Here is a 23081-nt window from a genome sequence, read left to right as displayed (position 1 = left end):
AATGAATTTTACCTACTTGAAAATAAGGAATTCGTGAGGCTGCAAGACCTCGTTAATGTAACAGTGGAATTTTAAGATGTTTGTCTACGTATTTACCTCATCGTCACTTCCTCTGTTGTTTGAGTGTACCAAACACGGCCGATACAGGCTTCAAGTTAGCTGCAAGTTCTTCCATGTCCTGCAGTTTGTCTTTGAACTCGCTAAATGACACATTGAATTCCTGAGAGCGTATCTGGGCCGCCTGTAGTCTACCTTCAAGTTCAGTAATCTTTGCCTTAAGGTCTTCATACGGAGACTCGACTTTGTCAAGTTTGTCTTTGATGGCTGCCACGATTAGAGGTTCATCCTTGTTCTGGTCTGTTAACTTCTCGCACAAACCCTGTGCATCTTCTAGTGTTGGTTTCTTCTCTTCCAGTTGCGCTTTCAAGGCCTGATCAATAAGAGAAAGGGTAAGAAATGGAACCATCTTACGGCGACAATAAAAACATAACAGTCCACCATGTTGTACAAGGTGGTTCTCACTGCTGACTCCAGGGATGAATCCCTTTGAGTTTGACAATTCAATTAAATAGCCGTTGAGCATTACTCTCACCTATCACGGTTTATTATGCTGTAAAAGTTCAACTTTTAAAACTGTGAATGAATCACTGGTGTGTGACCATTCAAATGAAAGCTACTGAGTACCTTATTATAGGAATATACGGGCATTTTAACACGCGACATACGCGTAATAAAAACGCGAATTTAGGAAAAGTTCTGGTCATGCTTTAGTGAAAGTTCATACAAACGCGTTCGCGACATGTATCGAATTCATAATAAGGTAGTACTTTAGTGTGGTACTGTTTATTATGTTTCATAAAGGTGTTTCTTACTTTTAAGTGTGTGCCGAATGAAACCCTAGTGTGTGACCATTTGAATGAAAACTATCGAGCAGTACTCTCATGTGGCGCTAGTTTATTATGCTGAACAAGGTAATTTTTCTTACTTCTCAGGCTGTAAATAAAACCATAGCATGCAACCATTCAAATGAAACCTGATGAACAGTACTTTCATGTGGTATTCTCTGTTTTTAAATAATTAGCAAAATGAATTTTCGACTTGAACTTTAGCACTCTTGAGGTTTATTACTCACCCGTACAAGTTCCAGCTGTTTCTCTACCGCTGTAGGATCAGTACTGACTGGTCCCACAGCAGCTAGCTTCTCACGAGTATCCTGTATGCACCTCGTCCAACTCATCAACCTTGGCATTGAAGTCATCCGTGTCCTTGATCTTGCTGGCGAGGGCTTCTTCCTGAGCCTTCAGCTTCTGTTGCAGCTCCTGGAACTTCTGCGACACATCAGCAACTTTACCGGTGACGACTGCGTGGTCTGGTGACGAGTCGTGGACCTGTTGTAGCAGGCTCTCTCCCTTGTGACCTACATTTTGTACTTCCGGTGCGTGGTCGTCGAGAACGGCACTTAGTTCCTGAAAAGAATTATAAGTTTGTAAAAACAACAATCACTTAAAATGGCCGATACACTATTAAGGCGCTCTTTGGGGCTTTTCATGCCGGAACCATTGCTACATCTTCAATTCATAAGTCTCAAGATTATTTTGAAATGCGACTGAAGCACAACGAAAAGATCTTTGCAAGAAATGAATGCCTCAGTTACGAAAATTTTCGAAGAGTTTTTTACAGGTAAAAACCTGTTAAAGTTTGGGTGGCAAATGCGGTGGTAAATTTAATTTATTAAAACTTCTTTCGCGCCATCTTCAATTTTTTTGGTTCACAGTACCACTGTACCGTCGAAGCCGGTTCAACAAAATTAAACAACCTGACAATTTCCGAGATTACTAAAAAAAGAACTTTGACTACCGCTACAATATGGCGGATCGTAATCGCGTTCTCAAAATGACCAAAAACATCTACGCCTACCTTGATCTTTGCGAGCTGTTGACTGGCTGATTCAGTGTCTGTCCCACACACAACTGGGGCGTCAACAACATCAAAAGCTTCGCTAAACACATCCTCCACTTTCTTAACAGTCACGTGATAGTCATGTGACGCTGCCTCTATAGCTGACAGTTGCTCGCCTCTCTCATCCAAAGAAGCCGACAACTTTTCGATCCTCGCCACAAAATCCTCCACCTCTGCTTCAAGGACAGGGATCGTCCCTCTCCGCGTTTTCCTTCAGTTCTTCGGCGCTTCCTCCAACATCACGAACATCTGATTTGAGCTTGTCCACCATTCCTTGAATCTGCTGCACGAGTTCTTTCTGTTTAGCGATGCTGTCTGTGTCCACAGTAAGAGGTTCAAACTCATCCACCTGTTTTTCTGCATCTGCGAGCAACAATGACAAGGAATCCGCTTCTTGACGGAATTTCTGTGCCTCTGGTTCGACCTTAGCCAGTTGCTTCTGACGGTCGTCAACCTTTCCTTTCACATCTTGCCATCTCGTCTTCAATTCAGCGAGCTTCTGTTCCATGGCTTCTCTCTCTGGCGCGTCCTCTAATGCGTCAACGACTCCTTGTCCGTTTTGCATAAGCTTCTCAAACACTGGATCTTGTAGTGCAAGGTCTTTTTGTAACGCCTCGTTCTCTTGCCGCTGAGCTTGAACGGTTTCATGCACAGCAGAAATGGGTTCTTGGCTTGCCAGTTGTTCTTCAAATGTGTCCAGCTTGCCCATAAACTCGTCGAAAGATACCTGAAAACAGAACACAGTATAGCTGAAACAAACAGTGTCGCATATCTACATGAATGTCGTAGAAGGAAAGCAAAAGACCTCTTTCTCGTCCAGATACAATCGTGCAATTTAAAACTACAGGCATACTAATCTTACGTGAAAGTTTGCGTGCGTAAACATCTGTGGCACAATTTTTTTTTTCTTTGCAAGAAATGGACGCCTCAATGACAAGGAAATCTCCAAGAGTTATATGCAGGTAAAACCCTATCGGCAAAAAAGAAAAATAAAAAAATTTTTTTTTTAAAAAAACGCCCCAAAAAAGAAAAATAAAAATATTGAGGTAAAAACCTATAAAGTTTGGGTCGCGAATTTATTTTTACAAGTTACAGTACAAATAACAGTTCGTACCTGGAATTCCTGTGAGCGGAGCAGAGCATTCTGTAGTTTGACTTGACGTTCAGCGAGTTTTCGGAGAATTGCATCAACGGGCGAAACAATCTTGTTTAGTTCACCTCTAACATCTCGTACAACTTGAGGATCTTCGCTGCTGTCTGCAATTATTTCTTTTCCTGTGTCCTCTAGGGTGTCCAGAAGGGCTTTGTTTTTAGCTATATCATCTCTCAAAGCCTGAAATGTGAGAGGAACCATGTTACAGTGGAACCCCGATATAACGATCCTCGATATAACGATGAATATTTTATGTCCCGACAAAAGTTACAGTAAAATGTATGGGACAGAACCCTGATATAACGATATTCCCGATTAACGATGGGAATTTAGCGGACCGAACGTAAAATCTTTCCCGATATAGCGATATAATCAGTACACAGTCACAATTTAAGGCAACACATTGGATTTAATATAATAGCGTTACAGTAATCGACTACTCTCTAAAGTTTCTGTCAAAAGCTTTGTACGATGACTTGCGTGCTTGATACTAGTTATAATACTAGTTATAGTGAATAATATGCAGTAAGAAAGTACTTGTTAGGTTAACCCCGATATAACGATATTTTCGGTTATTTTAAGGCCATATCGTTATATCGGGAGTCTCGATATAACGATTCCTCGATATAACGATATAATTTCACTGCTCACTTGGCATATCGCTATATCGGGGTTCCACTGTATCTTACTGATGGAATGAAGATTTTGATTGGATAGAGCAAGTTGTACGAGTGTCTTTATGACCAATAACAAGAACTCGTTACTTTACTCTAATTCAAACGTGATATTGTTGAGGGAAGAGGTCATGAGAAATCTTGGCAGTCCTTAATAAGGATCTACATTGCTGTGTTGTTAAAATTCAAACGCTGTGTCAACTGGCACGTGGTTTGCTCTAAATAAAATTCTAAATTCTTCTTGTAATACGAAAACATCGTCAAACAGTGAGGTTAAGAGAATATAGAAATTTATCAAGCGGGGGAGGGGGTCCTGTCTTGATATACTACAAAATTCTCTAAACTTATATTAAAACAAATGTATGGAGATTCTTAAGGAGAATTGATATTCGAACGAATTGCAAGATAACAAGACCACCACTGACCTCTGCCTGTTGGAGCTGTTGTTTGACGACTTCCGGGTCGCTGCTGATTGGTTCCTGAGCTGCCACAGCTTCTTCCACCCTGGGTAACCACTCCTCCAAGTTGTGCAAAGCATCCTGGAACTTCAGTGCTTTCTCGGTTTCTTTCTCCAGCTGGTCTTTTTCGTTGTTCAAGCTTTCTAGTAGGTCGTTGTATCGTTTGCACACTGCGTCTACTTCCTGCTTCACACGAGGAACTTCAGCAGATTTAGGATCCATTGCAGATGTCAATTTATCACTAGCTTCCTTCAAATCATTTACATCGGGTTCGGCGGCTTTTAGCGCCGACAAAAGATCTTCAACAGCCTTAAGTTGGTCTTTACCTTTGTCTACATTTATACCAGTAGGCTCACGTGACGCCAAGGCTTTTTCTGTGCGGTCTAAAAGTTCTTCAACAGGCGTTAAAGCCTTGTTGTATTGTTCTAAAGCTTCTTTCAAGGCTGTCAGGTTGTCTTCAAGTCTAGGTGCTTCAGCTGACAAATTATCAAAGCGTTTTCTGACATCTTGTTCTTCTCCTTCAATCACATACTTGTCTGCACTGCAGCTCTCCGACAGAGACGAAGAAGTATCTTTCATGGTGTCAACAATTGGTTTGCGTTCGTCGATTTCCTTCTTTAATTCACTTAATGTATCTAGTCGTTTGTCAATGGATCGTAGGTCACAGGAATCTGGCTCGACAGTCTGTAGGCGTTTTTCAGCTTCACTCAGCCAAGGTTTAATGTCCTGCACTTCACCGTGAAACTCTTTTGCAAGAGGCAGTACTTGATCAAGCTGTTCTTGTCGGTCAGCAGTCTGTTTTTTGACCGCCTCCCACCGTTGTGTAGTATCATTTAGTTTATCCTCCAAAGCGTCCCTGTCTGGACCGGGCTCAGATGTTTCCAAGACATTCCGTCCTGCTCGAACAAGCTGCTCAAACAGTGGCTCCTGTTGCTGAATGGTGTCATTAACGAGCTAAAAAGAATAAAAAATAATTACATCAAGTCCAGATAGGTAAGACAAGTACAAAACGCGGCCTACTGGAAGGGCACAATCGAACATTCCAAGAGCAAAATACGATTGCAATTCCATAAAACACGACAGAGATTTCAAGGGCTGGAAACTACTGATCAATGGAACTTTCTTTGCAAATCAGACACGCTTATGAATAAATTTACATTTTTGTTGGACAAAGCTGCTCACCTTTTGTTGTTGATTTTGTTCCTTGACCGTGCTGTACACTCCAGACACTGGGGCCTGGAGAGCAGTCTGTTCTTCCACTCGGCCCAGTTTCTCCAGAAACTCGGCGAACGAAACGTGAAACTCCTGGCTCTGCAGTAGAACATGTTGCAGGCGACCGAGGCGCTGATCCGCGCGAGCTGCAAGCTTGTCCAGTGCAGTGCGCACCTTGTACAGTTTACTGTAAACATCCGCAACGACAGCTGGATCCTCCTGGCTTCTTTCTATCAATTTCTGCCCCGCATTCTCGGCTGTTTGGAAGAGTGCCTTGTGCTTCGTGATGTCATCTTTGAGAACCTTTGCCAAAAAAGAAACAAATGAGTTTACTATTTAATATTCATCAAACATTAGGTGCGGTTACACACACCATAGTGTATTCAGTGGCATTTGTTTACAATGCCCTCAGCGCTTCAACTGCTTAAATTTGACTTTCAGAACGAGCAGGACTTTTACCACGGGAAATGTCGGTCACACTCACTAAATGCGGTTTCTCGTGGTGAAAGGGTCATTTACCACGCTAAAGTGCCCCGCGTAACCGCAACTATTAATCAACCGTCGAAGACACGCAACATTATTTCTGATCACGAACGTCTCGTGTTTATCTCGCGCGTGCCTCACGCTCTTATGAGAATCCAGCGGTTCGTCTACCTCGCTGGCAAAATAATACCAGCTTTGCCGCTACGCAGTTTAAAAAAGCGATGGTTCACAAATGCTATGTTTAAATACGCTTTTTTAACAGTAAACTTGTCCAACAGTTATGCCGGCTAGCTTGGTCCAAACCAGTAAGCTGAGCAGAAATTTAGAGTTAAACCTTTGATCATTTTCGGTCAATAAGCCTTTCCAAAAATAATAACAAAACCTTAAAACAAGACATAACAAATAATTTCAAAATCCTCTAAATATAAGACAGCTAAATGTTGCTCATTGGAATCGCGCAAAGAAAACGAATTATGTTATCTTGTTTACTTGCATGATAAGGTTGACAGCTAAATAGTTCGAACAAACAAATATGTAACGAAATCTTTACCCAAGGCACCTGTGAACAACACTGTTAGGTAACCGCTTGGCGCTAGGACAGGTAACACACGATTTATTTCTAGCTGAAAAACGCAGCGCCACGCGAGATTCTTTTAACACTTCCGAACATTAAAGGCGGGAAATACGTGAGACTTGAAGATGAATGAACTTCACACAATGCTTCTTAATTGATTAAATTCCTGTCTACAAACTCGAAATATTCGATCCAAGACCAATGTGACTTGTAAATGAACTACTGCCTTGGTTTACCTCAAGCTGAGATCTAACGGTTTAATCGACCGAGGAGTAAAAAGCACCGATCAGTATTGGCCGCACTTCAACAACAATGATAAAGTTATAATTACCAGAATAAAGTCTTCACGTATAAACCCAAGACGTGGAACGACATTTGATGGAACGACTACGACTTCTCCACAAACTCTGCTTGATTTTCTTCGGTAAAAGCGATGCTCTGTCAATCCGTTTTCTTGCATGCTTAACCCTGCGCCTTGTGGAGTTTCTCTTGTTCGTTATGCAAGTGTTTTGGCACGAAATTCGGATCGGTTCGACCACAACAGCACTTCAAATTACGAGCGGTTTAAATTATTAATGAAATGCAGTCCCTTGTCATCTTTTAAATGTTAGACGAGTAAAACAATAAAATACCTGCTATGGCATTTATTATTACTGGTGTCAAAGCAGCTTTAGTCTCAAAGGACCTGATATCAAGCATACAGAGAAATCATTAATCTAGTGCGCCGTGAAACCAAAAAATTCTCACCAATGTTTGGAAATACCACGTGAATTTTGAATAATATATACAGGAAGAAACTGCCGTGACTGCTCATGACAACAAGTCACAATACATTTTTGGGTGCGATACAAATCAAGAAAGGCTTACGACGTTTTAATTATATGTTAAAATGTTTTGTTAAACATTGTTGTAATTTGCATCAAAAAATTAGCCCAAGACAGTTAAGAATGCATGTAACAAGAGCAAGAAATCGGATTGCACAACATCATGCAACGCACTACTGCACTTAAAGCAATTCGTCAGATGAAACGAAACAAACTTTTTTTCTCAAAACGAATTATGCGTTTGTATTCACAATCAGTATATTTGTGTAAAAACTTTCGATAATCAAGTTACGGCGAGTAAAGTTATCCGCTAAACGAGAAATAGATCAAAGAGCATCATAAAATCTTTGCCAGTTTAGTATCACTTCATTTTCCACGCAAATAAGGTTTTGTACATAACTCTACCTCAAAAAATCCATTTCGAGTGTGATTAACACGCAATCAATTTCGTTAAGCAATTTTGTTCAGCAGATATGCGAAGAGATTTTTAAGGAATGTATGGAAATCTCTAATAAAAATGTCTATTTGGATCTAGAGGCAAAAGGTTTATTTACACTCCAGTATTTTTGTGAATAACTATTCAATATAACTATTCAATTATTTGTTTATTTATAAAATCAAAGTCTCTTCGAGATACCGACTTTTTTTGCATGAAGTATGAGTCGAAGGTTTATCCTGTGAATTGTTCTTCGAACTTATCATTACGGTTGCTTTGTAGTTTAGTTTAACAATTTCCTATCTTCACGGAGGAAATGCAGCCATATAATTTTGTCAAAAATGGCTCGTCCGCGCCGGGTATTTATACACATATTCCTCAACATTACACAAATAAACAGTGCAAATTTCACCGAGATCTGACAATTCTATACTTTAAAATTGCAAGGACCTTTCGAGGCAGTCGATTACGGCAGCGAAATTAGCAAATGAAACAGCAAAATATGCGTTCGACGCTTTGTTTTTGTGACGCCATATTTGCATTGTTATAGGTAGACCGCTGTTCAATGTGTTCAAGGCCGTATCGTTACGATTGCTCCACGAAAGAGCACGAAAAAAATACGGATATTTCCGACTACTGTCGGAGAAAACATTGCGTAAACAAATCGATACACTCAAGCTGCGTTTTTTCTGACTCGTCCCCAGTCGTCTTCATATAGCACGCGGCAATCTCTCCCTCCGCTGTATATTTGCCGCGTGCTGTATGAAGACGACTGGGGACGAGTCAGGCGTTTTTTCGCTCCCCGCCCCCACCCTCTTGCTTCTTCTGTTTTGTGCTGGCGTCCAGGTCTCTCGCCGTTCTCACCGAGCGCTCATCGATCGAAAAACACGAAAAATAGAGGGCTGTGGACAGTCTATGCGAGGGTCGGATATCAAGACAGCTTCTTCGTGGGCTTAAGAAGGATTAAACAAAAGCCATATATACAGTGAATGCTATCGAATTTTATTTGAAGATGAAATACGAAGGAATTTTGCTGTCTTTGACTGGAATTCCACTCGAACTGCGTAGATACGATCGCATGTTGTAAAGCCGATTCATGCAACATTGCTGTCAACGCGAGGTCACGTCCCTAACGACCTAGGCTGATGACGAAATAGAATGGGCGCTTGTAGCGACCAAATTTGGCCTAAAAAAGAAGCCTTAAAAGAAGCCCCCATCTCTTGCATTTGTTTTAACTTCAATAATATCTTTGAAAAGAGCAAGTTTTTTGGTATGGTTTATTTTTGACGTTTGTAATTTTTAAACGATATAAGTGCTAGTGGCTATTTATTCGTGTTTTAGTTACGCAATCCATTGTTTGTGCGACGCTTTTTATAGATCGCCTTTCAGACACACGTGCGTTGAGATAAGAAAGCTGACATGTCACTTTTAACATTGTTATATAACGTTTGTAAATGTGACAAGTCACGTTTTTTCCACGAGATCGCGTGATCACCCACAGCGGAAAGTAATCCCTTGAGAAATTAAGATATTCCCTTGAGAAATTAAAAAAGTCCCTTGAGAGTAGACAAGAATGTTCCAAATTTTGCCCCACATAACTGCTATTCTCCTATTTTCGCTTGTAAACAAGCAAAAAAAGTCGCAAAAAAAGAGAAATCCTCTAAGTTCGTGCGATCTGCCTTAACACCAGAACTGTTCATTTATTAAGAAAGAAGTTCTAGACATTAAAAAGGCAAACAACTTTTAAAAACATCCAAAGCGAGGCTCTCACATTCTTTTGATAAACGGATATGCGTCATTCATCCGGTCCGTTCAAGGATTGATACAAATAACATCACGTCCCTTATAATAAAACCAACCTGTGCTTCTTCTAGCTGTATTCTGACCGTCTCAGGGTCAGTGCTGATTGGTTGTTGGGCAGAAACACGCTCCTCAGCCTCCGGTAACCAGGCCTCCAGGTCTGCAAGCGACCCTTGGAACACACGCGCGTGTTTGACATCTTCCTCGAGGTTGGCTTTGCGCGCGTTTAATTTGTCGATGAGGTCTTTTTGTTTCTGGTCTGCCTGTGACACATCAGCCTTGACTTGGGTGGCGTGGGGAGTCTTTTCGTCCACTTGCTGCATCAGAACTGACAGGTTGTCATTTACTTCGTTCAGTTCAGGCTCCTGCTCTTTGAGGACGGCCAGCAAAGCCTGGACACAAGAGTACAAATCGATCAGTTCACCAATCAAGGAAAAATAAACTGTATCTGATTTGGCGAATTTTAAATAATCAATACCGCGTTTGGTTTAGACTGTTCACAGCCGTCTATTTTCTCGTATTTTTTTTATTCAATCGTTGAACGCGGGAAAGAGACCTGGAAACCAGCGAAAAACGGGTGGCGCGAGGGGGTGGGGTGCGTTCTTTTGCTTGAAAAAATAGAGAGGCTGCTAACAGGCTACGTTTGCTTTAGATGCTTTCTTCCCAAAGCTGTTAATGATACACTCAGTACTAATGTGAAATTATTATGGCCTCGAATGCTTGGAAATCACTTACGTCAAAAAATAAAATTAAATTCTAAATTCTGTTAAATTCAATTTCCACGATTTCCTTAAGATGGCTAAACAATTTCAGCTACATAACGATTTGTGCATTGTGAAGCTGTCGAACGACAAAAAACAAGTTTAATCGGTTTAATCTCGTCCAGTGTCCATTCCTGCTCTTGTAGTTTTTCGACAGTTTCCGCAAACCATTATTTGAAAGTTTTATTCGACTCTTTGATCAGCCGGACTGTATACCGGGTCACTAAATTGGCTAAATCAAAAGGACTATTTTAAAATACAACAAGTTTGGTATCCTATAGAAAACGTAGATTCGATTACTAAATAAGTTTTTTTTAATGAACTGCATTACCTCGATTTTTCTTAGCTCTTCTTCTCCTTTCTCGGCATCCGTGAGATTCGTAAGCGGTGCATCTACTAACGCCTCAGCCTCGTCCAGTCGTTCTTCAATTGGCTGAAGCTGATTTGTCAGTTGTTCTAACAATCTTGACACGCTGTCCAAATGTTGCTGCCGTACCGTCAGGTTAGCCGTTAGTACCTCCCATCTTTTATTAGCATCCTTGGACTCGGCTTGAACCACTTGCACGTCATCACACAGATCTTGCAGGTCACGAGCAGAATCATTCATGGCGTCAACCTCGGGCTTGTGTTCGTCGAGTTGCTGCACTAAACTAGTCAGGGTCTTCAGCTCTTTGGAAATAGACTTCTCGTCGCAAGAGACAGGCTCGAGTGAATCGACCCAGTTTTCTGCGTCAGTCATCCAGGGAAGAAGCGATTGCAGAGAGTCATGATGCGTCTTTGCTACAACCGACACATCATCGATCTTTGATTTACGATCTTCAATTTTCGTCTTTACCGCATCCCACCGCGTGGCGAGGTCGTTTAATCTCTCCTTGAGTTCATCTTTTTCTTCTCCTGGTTCAAGACTCTCCAGAATTTCATCGCCGTTTTTAGAAACCCTTTCGAAGACTGGCTCGAGCTGTTTTACATCAGCTGTAGCGTGTTCAATGTCCTCGCTCTGGTCGCGTAACACATCGTACTGAGAAGACACAGGTCCCATTTTAGCTACATCATCTTCTAACTTGGCTAGCTTGTCAGCAAAATCATCTAGCGTCTCTTGGAATTCTTGCGATTGCAAAACAGCGGCTTGCAGCTCGTTATGCTTGTCGTCAACTTTGGCTGAAAGCAATTCTAGTGAAACGCTCGCTTTGTGGACTTTGCTGTTCACTTCCATTAAAACTGCCGGTTCATTGTCACAGCATTCTACAAGGCGTTTTCCAGCGTCATCCGCGGACTCAAGAATGTATTTGTGCTTCACAAGGTCTTCCTGGATGTGTTCAACCTCATCCAGTTGGCTTTTCACGACACCAGGATTTGCCCTTATCACATAGATGGTCTCGATCACGATGGTTATCTCCTCAGTCCAAGTTATCAGGACCTCGTATTTTTCTGTAAACTCTATTATCAAGATGACGATTTTCTCGAGCTGTGCCTTGCGGTCTCTTCCTTTGACCAGAGCATTATTGAATGCATCACTCGTTTTTCGTAACTGTTGCTTCAACATCACAGCGTCAATGGCTTCTGGGTTCATTCCCTGAAGTAACTTCTCACCAAGTTCCTGCATCTGCTTGTGTCGAGGCTCGCATTTCTCGAGATCTTCTACAGCTTGTTGAACCTTTTCAAGGTCTTCCTTCGTCTTAGTGACGTCGAGCTCGGTTGGTGGCTGGCATTCAAGCGTTGCTTCCGCCCTCTGTACAACTTGTTCCACGTTGTCTAACGCATCAAGGTACTCATCGACATTATCCTTAGCAGTTTGGAGTTCAGTTTCCTTTGTCTCGATGTCCTTTAACAGTTCCTCCCAGCGACGGTTTAGATCCTTAATTTGAACTTCTACAAAGTAACTGTTATCTTTGCACTTGTCCTTCAGCGAATCAGCAGTGTTGTTCAGTGACTCGTGATCCGGTCTGTGGCTCTGTATGGCTTCTTTGAGATCTTCCAGGGCTTTTTGCTGTTGGCTTAGCTCCTCTGGGCTTACAGAGTCAGTGTTGACTGCTGCTAGTTTTCTCTCTGTGTCTGAGAGCCACAAGTCAAACGCTTGCACTCCGGTGTGGAATGACTTTGCATCGGGGATTACAGACGCAACACTGTCATCGCGTTCTGTGGCCTTGCTCTTAACCTTTTCCCATTTTCCCTTCAGATCGTCTAACTTCTGCCGCAAAGTATCTCTGTCTTTTCCAGGATCCGATGCTTCCAGGACCTTTTCTCCTGCCACAAGTAATTTCTCCATCACAGGTTGCATCTTATCAATGGAGTCACTGAACTCCTCTGTTTCGTCTTTTTGGCGTCTTGTTATCGGGTAGTCCGGAGATATCGGCGCCTGGCTTTGCAGCATATCGTCGAGTGACCCTAAACGGGCATCGAAACCATCATAGGCGTCCTGGAACTCTTGTGATTGTAAAATGGCATCATGCAGTCTTAAACTTCTCTGTTCCAACTTAGCATTGAGCTTATCGAGTGGCTGGCGAGCATTCTCGATCTTGTTTTGAATGTCTGATACAGCCTCTGGATTCTGCATGCTGTCTTCAATCAAACGCTGGCCTGTCTCCTCCACTGTGCACAGGCGCACCACATACCTCTTCACTTCTTCAAGCAGTCCATCAGTTTCCCTGATTTGTTCTTTCAGTTTTTCTGGTTCTGAACTCACTGGTTCAAGCGCATCGACAGTCTCAACTGTTTCTGGCAGCCATTGTTCTATTTCTTCAAGCAACGAATTAAACTGCAAAGTAGCGTCAAGCGTTTTCTCAAGTTCTTTTTGCCTGTCGCTAAGCCTGGTGGGTAAGTCTTTTGATTTGTTGTTTGTGTTCACAAGTTGTTCTTTCACATTCAGTGTTGAAGGTGCGTCGTCTTCTGCTTGTTGAAGAAGCTGCTGACCAGACTGATTCAGTTGTTTTATGTCTCCTTTCCTCTCATCTAGAGTAGACACCAGGGCCTTTATCTGCTCCAATTCTTGTCGGAGTTTTTCTGCGTCAGTTCCCGCTGGCTCATGGGATGCCAAAGCATCTTCCGCTTGAGTGAAAGCTTCTTGCACAGGCTGCAAAGCACTCTTGTATTTCTCAATCGCTTCCTTAGCTTCTTCAACCTTGGCTTTTTTCTCAAGCACGCCGGTCTGTAAAGCCTCCCACCGGGTCTTCAGCTCGTTGAAATCTGCTTTGATCACATCTCCGTCAGCTTGTGCCAAGCTGGTAAGAGTGTTAGCTGACTCGTCAAGTTCATCAAAGTCAGGCTTGTGAGATTCAATGTCAGCAGCAACTGCTTCAATTTCTTTGAGACTTTCATCCAATTTATTCTCGTCGCATGACACAGGATAGATCTTGTTCGCTTTCTTCTCTGCGTCCTGAAGCCATTCTCTGAAGGATGCTGCCCTGAGGTCATATTTCTGCGAGGCTTCATGAACCTCCTGCACGCATTTCTGAATCTCAGCTGTTTTTTCCTTCACAAAGTTCCATCGTGTCTTCATCTGCTCTAGCTTCTCCTGTTGGGCGTCCTTCTCGCTACCAGGCTCCATTCTTTCCAGCATTTCAAGCCCATCTTCTAAGATCTTCTCAAAAACGGGCTGCTTACGAGCAATGTTGTCACTAACGCTACGCTGAATGTGCTCTTTCTGCTCACTCACGATTTCCAGGACGGCAGAAATGGGTCTGAAGTTGTTCACTTCATCTTCCATTTCGGCGAGTTTGGTCACAAACTCGTCAAACATCACGTCGTAAACTTGGATTTGTAGCAGAATGTTCTGTAAAATGGCGTGGCGTTGTTCGATCCTGGCGTCCAAACGATCCAACTGCACACGGACCTTTGTCAGTTTCCCCTGCACGTCCGCTACCACTAGCGGGTTATCACCGCCGTTCTCTATGATCACCTTACCAAGGTCATTTGTGCGATCAAGTGCAGCCCGTTGTTTAGCTATCTCATTTTGCAAGGCCTGTCGTAACAAAAGAAATATTAAGTGAGATATTAGCGGTATTCTCAATAAGAATAAATTGGAAACAACAGCACATTAAGAAAATAAAAGGAAACCCTGATCTAGTGCGCTCACTTTGTCCCAAGAATTTTGCAGATTTTTCCATTGTTCGTCATAACTCGGATATGGTCTATTTTGTATATTTTAACCAATTTTCATCACGGGGTTGTGTATGGTCTTAAGAATTAAGGGATTGTTTGACTGAGATTTCAAAACAAAAAAAGGAAAATACACAGAGTCGTGTAGAAACCTGATTAGCAGAAAATACAGAAGCTTGGTCTTTACTGAGTTTAACACGTTGCATGTTTAAATCAAATTAATAAAAAATAATAATAAAGAAAAAAATCCCTTGGCACACAATGAGGGTGAGTATTAACCTATTGCTGTACACGCAAACTCAAAACAGGATTGCTATTACAGCAACTCTCCACTACTAACCTCTGTCTGTTCCAGTCGTTTGTTAACAACTTTTGGATTGGTACTGATAGGCTCTTGCATGGCTGTACTCTCAGACACCTCTGTCACCCACAGCTCAAGCTCTCTGATTTGCTGTTGGAATGCTGAGCTGTCCTGGATTATCCTCTCCAACTGAGCCTGCTGCTCTGTCAGCTGAATCTTGAGGTCAGCGTACCGATCTGGAATCTCTTTCACTTCCTGTCTCAGTGATGACACTTCCGGTGATGACGAGTCTGCATTCAGTACGAGGTTCTGGCCAATTTTCATTGCCTGCTTCATGTCTGCTTCACGATTTGCCATCAAGGTAAGCAAGGCCTGTTGATGGTTTGGAAAAAAAAAACCGGCAGATAAGAACAAAGCTTATTGCATTTGCTACAACGTTTAGATAAATCTCGTTGCATGTTACGCAAATTTATCACGCGAAATTTTACCCGCTAAATTTTGCAAGATTTTTGCGAGTTCTAAACCTGCGAAAACAAAAGTAATTGGGATAAAAAATATTCCAACCAGGTACCTTTGTGTTGTTGAGTTCTTGTTTAGCTCGTTCGATGTTTGAACCAATTGCCTCCACAGGTACAATGGCGTCTTCTGCCCATGCGTACAAAGCACGAACAGGTCTCTGTGCCTTCTGATACTCCTCTGCAATCTCCTTGACATTGTTGATCTGATCCGACCTATCCTTCAAACGTAACGTCACGCTGTCCCACTTCTTTGTAACGTACTGTAACTGGGCCTCCACAACATACACATCATCTGGCTGGCTTTTTATCACTTCCACAGCAATTTCTTTCACAGCCTCAAAGTCGGGTTTATGGTTGTTGTAATCGCTCATCAGCGCCTCAACTTGCTCTAGTTGTTTGGCTATCATCTTGGTGTCGCACGAAACAGGACTCTGCGAGGAGATTTTGTTTTCCAATTCTGTTAACCACGTAACAAAGTCTTCCACCTTCTCGTGATATTTGTACAGGACTGGCGCTTGCTCGTCAAGCTCAGTTTGTCGATCATTGACTTTAACTTTGACATCAGCCCACTTTGCTTTCATATCTTCGAATCTTGTTTTCAACGCTTCCCTGTCTGGGCTTGGTTCGGCATTTTCTAGGACACTTTCCACGCGAGAAATTAGCTCATCAGCGAGATCGTCCAAGTCTTTAACATCATCTTTCATGATCTGTGAAAATGAAAGAGTACTATTTAAAACAATCACTGTAAACAATTGCTAAATTTGTGCTCTGTTTAATCTGTTTTTCGTTTGAGTAGTAAAAATGCTGTGCAGCTCAGTTCCTATTAGCCTTTGGCATATTCTTTTCCTCCGCGCTCGAAATTTAGCGTTTGACCCGAAGTTTCAAAACATAACAAGATAATTTGACTCTGGGTATGAAACCCTAGTAAGTGACGATTTAAAGGAAAGCTATAAAGCAGTACTTTCACGTGTTACTTGGTTCTTACTTTTAACGTAGTGATTAAAACCCTAGAATTTGACCGTTGAAATGAAAATGTGCTCCTAAGCAGTATTTTTTTCGATATTTTGCCAAGTGAAATTTGGGAATTTTTAAATTTTAATTTAGAATTTGAATGTGTAAACTATTTGTACCTCAAACTGCCGCTCCTGTTCCTTCAGTGTGTCTCGGACAACAGAGATGGGCCTCATGCCAGCGAGCTGCTCTTCAATCCTACTCAAATCGTCAACAAACTCAGCGAAGGTCACCTCTACACCTTGACTCTCAATAACCGCGCTCTGCAGGCGAGAATGCCGATGATCTATTTTCGCTGTTAATCGATCCATCTTTGCCTGACACTCGCTCAGTATAGTCACCACATCAATCACCATGTCTTCGTCCTCTTTGCTGTGTTCCATCATCCACTCGCCTTCGCCTTGTGCACTCCTGAGAAGATACGTCTTCTCTTGTACCTCATTCTGCAACTCTTCAACTTCAGCCAACTGCTGTTTCAGTTTTTTCGGTTCGGTGCTGATCGGTTCTAGTTTCTCAACAACATCGCTGAAGGTTTCAAACCAGTTCTTAAGATCTTGGATGTTTTCCCTGAAAGGCATAAGATGCTGATTGTGTTTTTCCAGCTGCGCTCTGCGTTTCTGTAAATGGTCTCTAGTGACACGGAATCGCGTGTTCAAGGTATCCACCTGGTTCCTGATGATAACAGCATCTGGCGAATCATCTTCCAGAATGTCAAGCAGGTCCATTCCAACGCTTTGAATCATCTCCAACTCTTCTTCTTGATCCGCAAAAGCATCCAGAACATCCTGTATAAGCGCTAGTTCTTCGACTATTCCATCGGCGTCCATCAGTGACGTTTTACGGGCACTCAGAATTACACCTTGCACCACTAACTCCTCCACAGCATGTACGCGGTAGTTAAAGTTGTCCAGGAGTTGTTTGATTTTCTCCAGATTGTTTTCCTTCTCTTTAAGGAGATTCTGAAGCGATGCAAACCGATTCTTTACGTCCTGGACTTGTGAATTCACGATATTGGCGTCTTCGGGGTTGAACTCCAACAAAGAGCGCGCGATCTGATCTAATTCACTGAGAGCGCTCTCCTTTTCAACAACATCACTCTCCATCTCTCTAAGCAGTTCTTCGTATTTTTGAGGACCTTTCCTATCGCAGGGAACATATTTTAAGAGAGCCGTATTCTTTTCAGCCGTAGCTAACCAAGATAGGATGTTTTGAAGGCTTTCTCCGTACTCTTGAGCTACAGGATCTATCTGGTCCAGCAATGATCTGCGGTCGGAGGCGTTCTTTTGAACGTTGTCCCATCTGTTCTGTATCTGCGCCATTTTGTGTTCCACTCTGTCGCGCTCTTTACCAGGCTCTGCTGCTTGAAGCACTTCATCCGCTGACTTCTTTAAGGCGACCAGCACAGGCTCATGCTGTTGTACGTCTTCAAAGACAGGCTAACAAGAGTAAACATAACAAAAATAAGCAAGGTGAGAGCGAACAAGCTTTATAAAGGGGCTATGAACAGGCTTGTATTCATGAATTGTTGCACTCGCTCGTACCTCTTCTTGTACGTTTCTTAGTACGAGGATACAAGCAATGAATCCCGTACAAGGACTTTTCACGGTGTTCCCGACTATCAAATATATTTATGCCAAGATTTGCAATGAAAAAAAAAAAAAAAGAAACAAGAAATACTTCTAGGACGTTAAAAGCCAAGCCCGACCAACCAACATAACTTTACAGAACTGAATCTCGACGTTAAAAAGGCTAACACACGTTAAGTCACTTTTTCAGTGTACAAATTGCAGGACCACTCGAAATAATAATAGTAATAGCACGAACTCTTTGTTGTTGTTTTTAGTGTTTATATTTTAACACATCACAAGTGTCGCTGATAGTCACGATTAATTAAACGAATCGCTTTCTTGTCAGTGAAAAAAAGCGTACAATTTTCCTTACTGTCAAGGAATATATTGGAAAGTCCTCAAACCAGATATTTTTAGTCCTCAAATCTTACCACGTGATCTTTCTTGAGTTCCCGGATAGAGTCCGTGTCTGACGTCACAGGTGGCTGAGAAGCAAGCCTGTCTTCTGCACCGTTTAGCCAGATGAGGAAGTCATTTGACGCAGCCTTGAATTCCTTCGACTGCATCAGCGCGCACTTCAAAGCGTTTTGCCGCTCGGTGTTAATAGCCATGAGCTCGTCCAATGCCTCTTTCGAAACCTTGACCCTTGCTTTCATTTCCTCCTCCTCCTGAGGGTCTGGGTTACAGTTGGCAGCCAGCCAATCAGCAGCCTCCTGAGCACTGTCAAGTGAGACACGGTCATCAACAAGAGCCGACTGTAGCTGCTCAGCGTCCTGGAGCTGTTCTTGGATCTCCTCTGGTTCGCTGCTGATAGGAGCAAGACTAGAGATCTCCTCTTTGATCTTCGGGATTTTCCTTTCAACTTGCCTAGTGCTTGTCGTGTAGATGACAATGTAGTGAACAACCCTCTCCATGAAATCCTCTCTCTCGTGTAACTTGGTTTCTAGCGTGTTGAACTTTTGGTGGACGACCGCCACGTTTTCTTGCCACTCTGGTGAGCCAGTCTTCTCTGTTAAAGATTTTCCGTACCTTTCAAGGTCTTTCAGCTCCGGTCTGCGGTTATTCAAGAGCACAATGGATTTCTGTAGTGAATGAAGAAGAATGAAAGTCACCAACTATAAATTATACAATACTTCCTGTAAAGGTAACACAACAGTAGACATACACGTTTTAATGGGACAAAAAGGGTCTCAAGGTAAAACTAAAAAAAGAAGCGAAAACAGTATTGACAAAACAAACTACGCTATCCACTACACAGTGATTAAACTGGTGAATAGCATTAACCATCCTTTCAACAACCGGGGCCAGTAAGGCCCTTGACTCAAAATGACAAGGAGCTTCTTGCAAATGAGCAGGTAGCAACTTTTAAGTAGACAGGTCGCTAACCTTCTGACAAATGATCGATGACGTTCTTACCTTAATCTCAGCAAGATCCTGCTTGGCTTTATTGGGATCCAACACCAACACGTACTCAACAGTCACAATCTGCTCAATCTCTATGAGTGTCTTCTCTGTGACACGAAGCACCACTTGGTAGCGATGAATTTCTTCCTGCACGTTTTCTAGAGTCTGTAGGCGATCATTAACAGTAGCACAAAGGTCATTCCAGCGCTTGTCGATGGAAGCGACCTCATCCTCCACCACAGACAAATCAGCTGTGACTTCTCTGTCACTGCAAATGTCCGTGTGGTGTGCTGAAGATTCTACGAATGACTGGTGGTCTGGCTTGTGTAGGAGAATTTCGTGCTGCAGTGTCTGTTGAAAGCAAATGTACATGCCGAGTTAAAGTAAGTTTTAAATCTGTGAGGATTTTGTTTGAAAAAAAAATTAGAAACAGAACCATTCTAAAGCCAGGCTATAAATCAAACATAGGCACGCTAAGCGTGCAGGAGTTATTTTTTCAATTTATGGGGTGGCTTGGGGTAAAACTGGGTGATTGTCCTGTTGGGATGGTTTATGCCAAGAGTTGAGCTATTTGTGTATGGCAGCCCACGGAGTCACTTTTTGCACAAAATTTGCTTGCAAACAAAATAATTTTCACGTGCATTTTGATACATCAGAACTGTTTCATTCAATACGTAAATTTTCATCATTTAACTGAAAAAACAAAAACTAATTCAATTATCAAAATGTCACAAAACGGCACGTTCTTATTCTGTTTAAAGCGGTTATTTTGTTGCTAGCTTTCTAGTAACCATTTCCTTTCTTTTGTTTGTTACGGAATACTTTTGGCTTTTTGCCAAACACTGTAACATGATATTGTTGTTTTTCTCACTTTTGTAACATGACACCTTTGTTTTTTTAAAACGAACGTAACACGATACCCTTGTTTTTCTAGAAAAAAGCCACGTCTCCATATAGACATTGAACGAAAAGTACTATAATAAACGAAGTAATAAACGAATCAAATCAAAAACCACTTTCTTCGGGAAAGTTCTTTAAAGCGCACTACACCTGGAGTAATTGTTTCCTGTCAGAACTGTTCAACAAAGATTTTCGTTCATTCACAACGTAAATTCTATTCAACAAACAAGAACTAAGGGTGCGTTTCTTTGGGAAAAATCCAAATCCGGATTCTTGATCCAAAAACGGATTTTGCGTTTCTTTACCTATATCCGAAAATGGATTAATCTTGGATCAATGATCTGAAGAATCCACACTTCGAGTGGATACATCAGATCATATCTGAATCCGGATTTTTAGGATTCATGATCCGTGCGTTTCTTTGGGAAAGGATTCGAAAAAAGTACCTTGGCCCAGCGGTCTTTGCTGTGAAAATACAGGTTCGCTCTTTGTAAACACTGCCATACAGAAAGTTTTAGGCGGTTATTTCGATCAAAATACAAAAATATTTCACGATAAAAGGAAACGGTAGCTTCAGATAGGTATGTAGTATCATTTTAAACGGGATACAGATTTTCTAGAACAGCCACTGTGTGCCTACGGTATTTTATCCTTTTGAAATTGTCACTAGTGAAATTTGCACTGATCATTTCGCAATCATTTTCGCTCTCAGATGCTTTCTCTCGCCACATTGTGCTTAACGCTAAAGAGATCTACTTCGACGTGTGGTTTTTGTAAAGATTTTGTATGCTTAAATTATTTTAGCTAGGATACATTCGACGAAAAATAAATTTGTGCTGATATTTTATGTTCTGTGCGAAATGTGTTTACGGTGTTGTCATGGCATAAAATCCATTTTCGGATTATTCGTTTCTTTGGGAGCAAAGTATCCGTGTGATCTGAGATCACTAATCCAATTTTGGATTTTCCCAAAGAAACGCACCCTAATTGAGTTATCAAATTGTCACGGAAGGGCACGCTCTTAGTCTGTTTTTGCTATCGATCGTAGTTGCTTTTAACAGCAAAGTTAATACTTGTACCGGTTCATTAAATGTTTGAACGAGATGTTTTACAGTTGATTTTTATAGTTTACTTTTGCCGCCCGCTTTGCGAAGTTTGTTGGGAAATTGGAAACTTTGTTATGAAGTTGTCAATTACGTTGCGAGTTTTGCGAATATAATTGCGAACTTCGATACAAAGTTCCTAACTTCGGCCCGACTGAACTTTTCAAGTTTGGTAGAGGAGAAACAAGACATGTTGAATCAGTGAAAGGTTTCGGCAATTCTACTTTTTTATAAAAAGGTTAATTCTCATTGTTGAAAACAGCTGAAAATCAAGTTTCTGAATTCATTTTTCACCGGACAAAATGCGAAATTGTTATCTTTTTTGATAATGCTAGTCGAAAAGGTTGAAAGTTGAAAAAAGGTACCCATTTTTCCCACAAAATGCTGGTATTGTTAGCTTTTTATCGAAAATATTTGCACGTCAAAATTGTCCGCTTTTTATGCATTTACCACTTTTCCAAAACAAAGCTTTAAGTAAAAATGTCCATCTTTTCATTACTAAGAAGCAATGTTATCGTAACAACAAAAAGGTACCTTTTTTGAGGTTAGAAGCAATCTTATCAAAAGCGCGAAAAAGGTACCTTTTTCTCACTTTGAAATAATGTAATCAAAAGTACGAAAAAGGTACCTTTTTTCGCTGCATTTAGAAATGACGTTTTTTCATGCTATTGGGATTGGAAAGACATTAAAAATCCTTCTGATTGACAGGTGTCAACCGCTGGCGCCATTTGAGTAATTTTTCTGCTTGAATCGACTCCCACAAGTCAAAAGACATACACCTGTATGGCGGAATATTTTATTTTTAGCGGCTACTAATTTAACCGATTTTTTCATAGCAAGATTTAGCGACTATTTAATTTAGCGATTTTCCAAAGTAAAAAAGTCAGTGATATTGTGTGAACCTGTTTTTAATGAATATATAGCTAAGATGGAAATAAATGTCCAGTAAAAGAACAAGCTCACTTGAAATTGAACGAATATTGCATTGCCAGAAAGAACAAAGTTATTGGCATCTATTTTAAAAAGAATTTTTCAAGTCGACTTTGCTTATTTTGTTTCCCTTTTGGGGTGGGAGGGAAATACATTAAAAATCCTTCTGATTGACAGGTGTCAACCGTTGACGCCATTTGATGAATATAGCTTTCTTGGTACGGAGATGTTTCTAGGGGATTCTTATGCCTGAAACGCCTGGGTGTTGGGCTGTTCACGGTCTGAGAAGTAACAAAATCGTTATCTGCTATTTAACAGAAATGGAAGGTCAATATTGTTATAATTATTGCATAGTGTATTTAATATTAGCGTATTTTGTCGCTACTCTCTCTTCCGCAGAGGCCTATTTTTATATTTGTTTGTACTGCCAAGAAATAAGTGACAAGGAGTAAAAGATTTTAGCTCGCTTTTTGAGTCAATCTAAAGCACGAAAAGATAAAAAAGCCACTAAAATCTCGTAACTCGCTCTGCTCAGCCTTTTTTTATAATCACTTCTCTGCTATTTGTGTAATTTAATTCTTTTTTTTTTGCTTCGTTCACGCAAAAATTAAAATTACCGTTACTTTTACCATTAACGCTGAAATTCCTAAGGTTACTATTGTTAACGGCTACTAATTTTAGCGATTTTAGCGAGTTGGGCAAAAATCGCTAAATTTAGTACTCGCAAAAATTTGCCGATAACTTTGTTCTTTCTGGCAATGCAAATGTTCGTTCAATTTCAAGTGAGCTTGTTCTTTTACTGGACATTTATTTCCATCTTAGCTATATATCCATTAAAAACAGGTTTACACAATATCACTGACTTTTTTACTTTGGAAAATCGCTAAATTAAATAGTCGCTAAATCTTGCTATGAAA

General features: G+C 41.2%; 1 protein-coding gene across 1 annotated transcript in view; it reads right to left on the bottom strand.

Moving 5' to 3' along the window:
• LOC144645973 (uncharacterized) overlaps positions 1 to 23081 on the bottom strand; it is a 140293-nt gene that overhangs the window by 21521 nt on the left and 95691 nt on the right. Inside the window, 16 exon segments of the mRNA XM_078505487.1 lie at positions 97 to 108; positions 110 to 430; positions 1133 to 1225; positions 1227 to 1466; positions 1918 to 2151; positions 2153 to 2686; positions 3074 to 3292; positions 4212 to 5198; positions 5427 to 5759; positions 9633 to 9965; positions 10666 to 14292; positions 14770 to 15102; positions 15302 to 15955; positions 16379 to 17695; positions 18259 to 18909; positions 19244 to 19582. Of these exon segments, the coding sequence (XP_078361613.1) occupies positions 97 to 108; positions 110 to 430; positions 1133 to 1225; positions 1227 to 1466; positions 1918 to 2151; positions 2153 to 2686; positions 3074 to 3292; positions 4212 to 5198; positions 5427 to 5759; positions 9633 to 9965; positions 10666 to 14292; positions 14770 to 15102; positions 15302 to 15955; positions 16379 to 17695; positions 18259 to 18909; positions 19244 to 19582 (10227 nt within the window).

This window comes from Oculina patagonica, chromosome 3 (assembly GCF_052425735.1).
Source record: "Oculina patagonica isolate OP01 chromosome 3, crgOcupat, whole genome shotgun sequence".
NCBI lineage: Eukaryota > Metazoa > Cnidaria > Anthozoa > Scleractinia > Oculinidae > Oculina > Oculina patagonica.
This window is presented reverse-complemented; position numbering and strand designations above follow the sequence as displayed.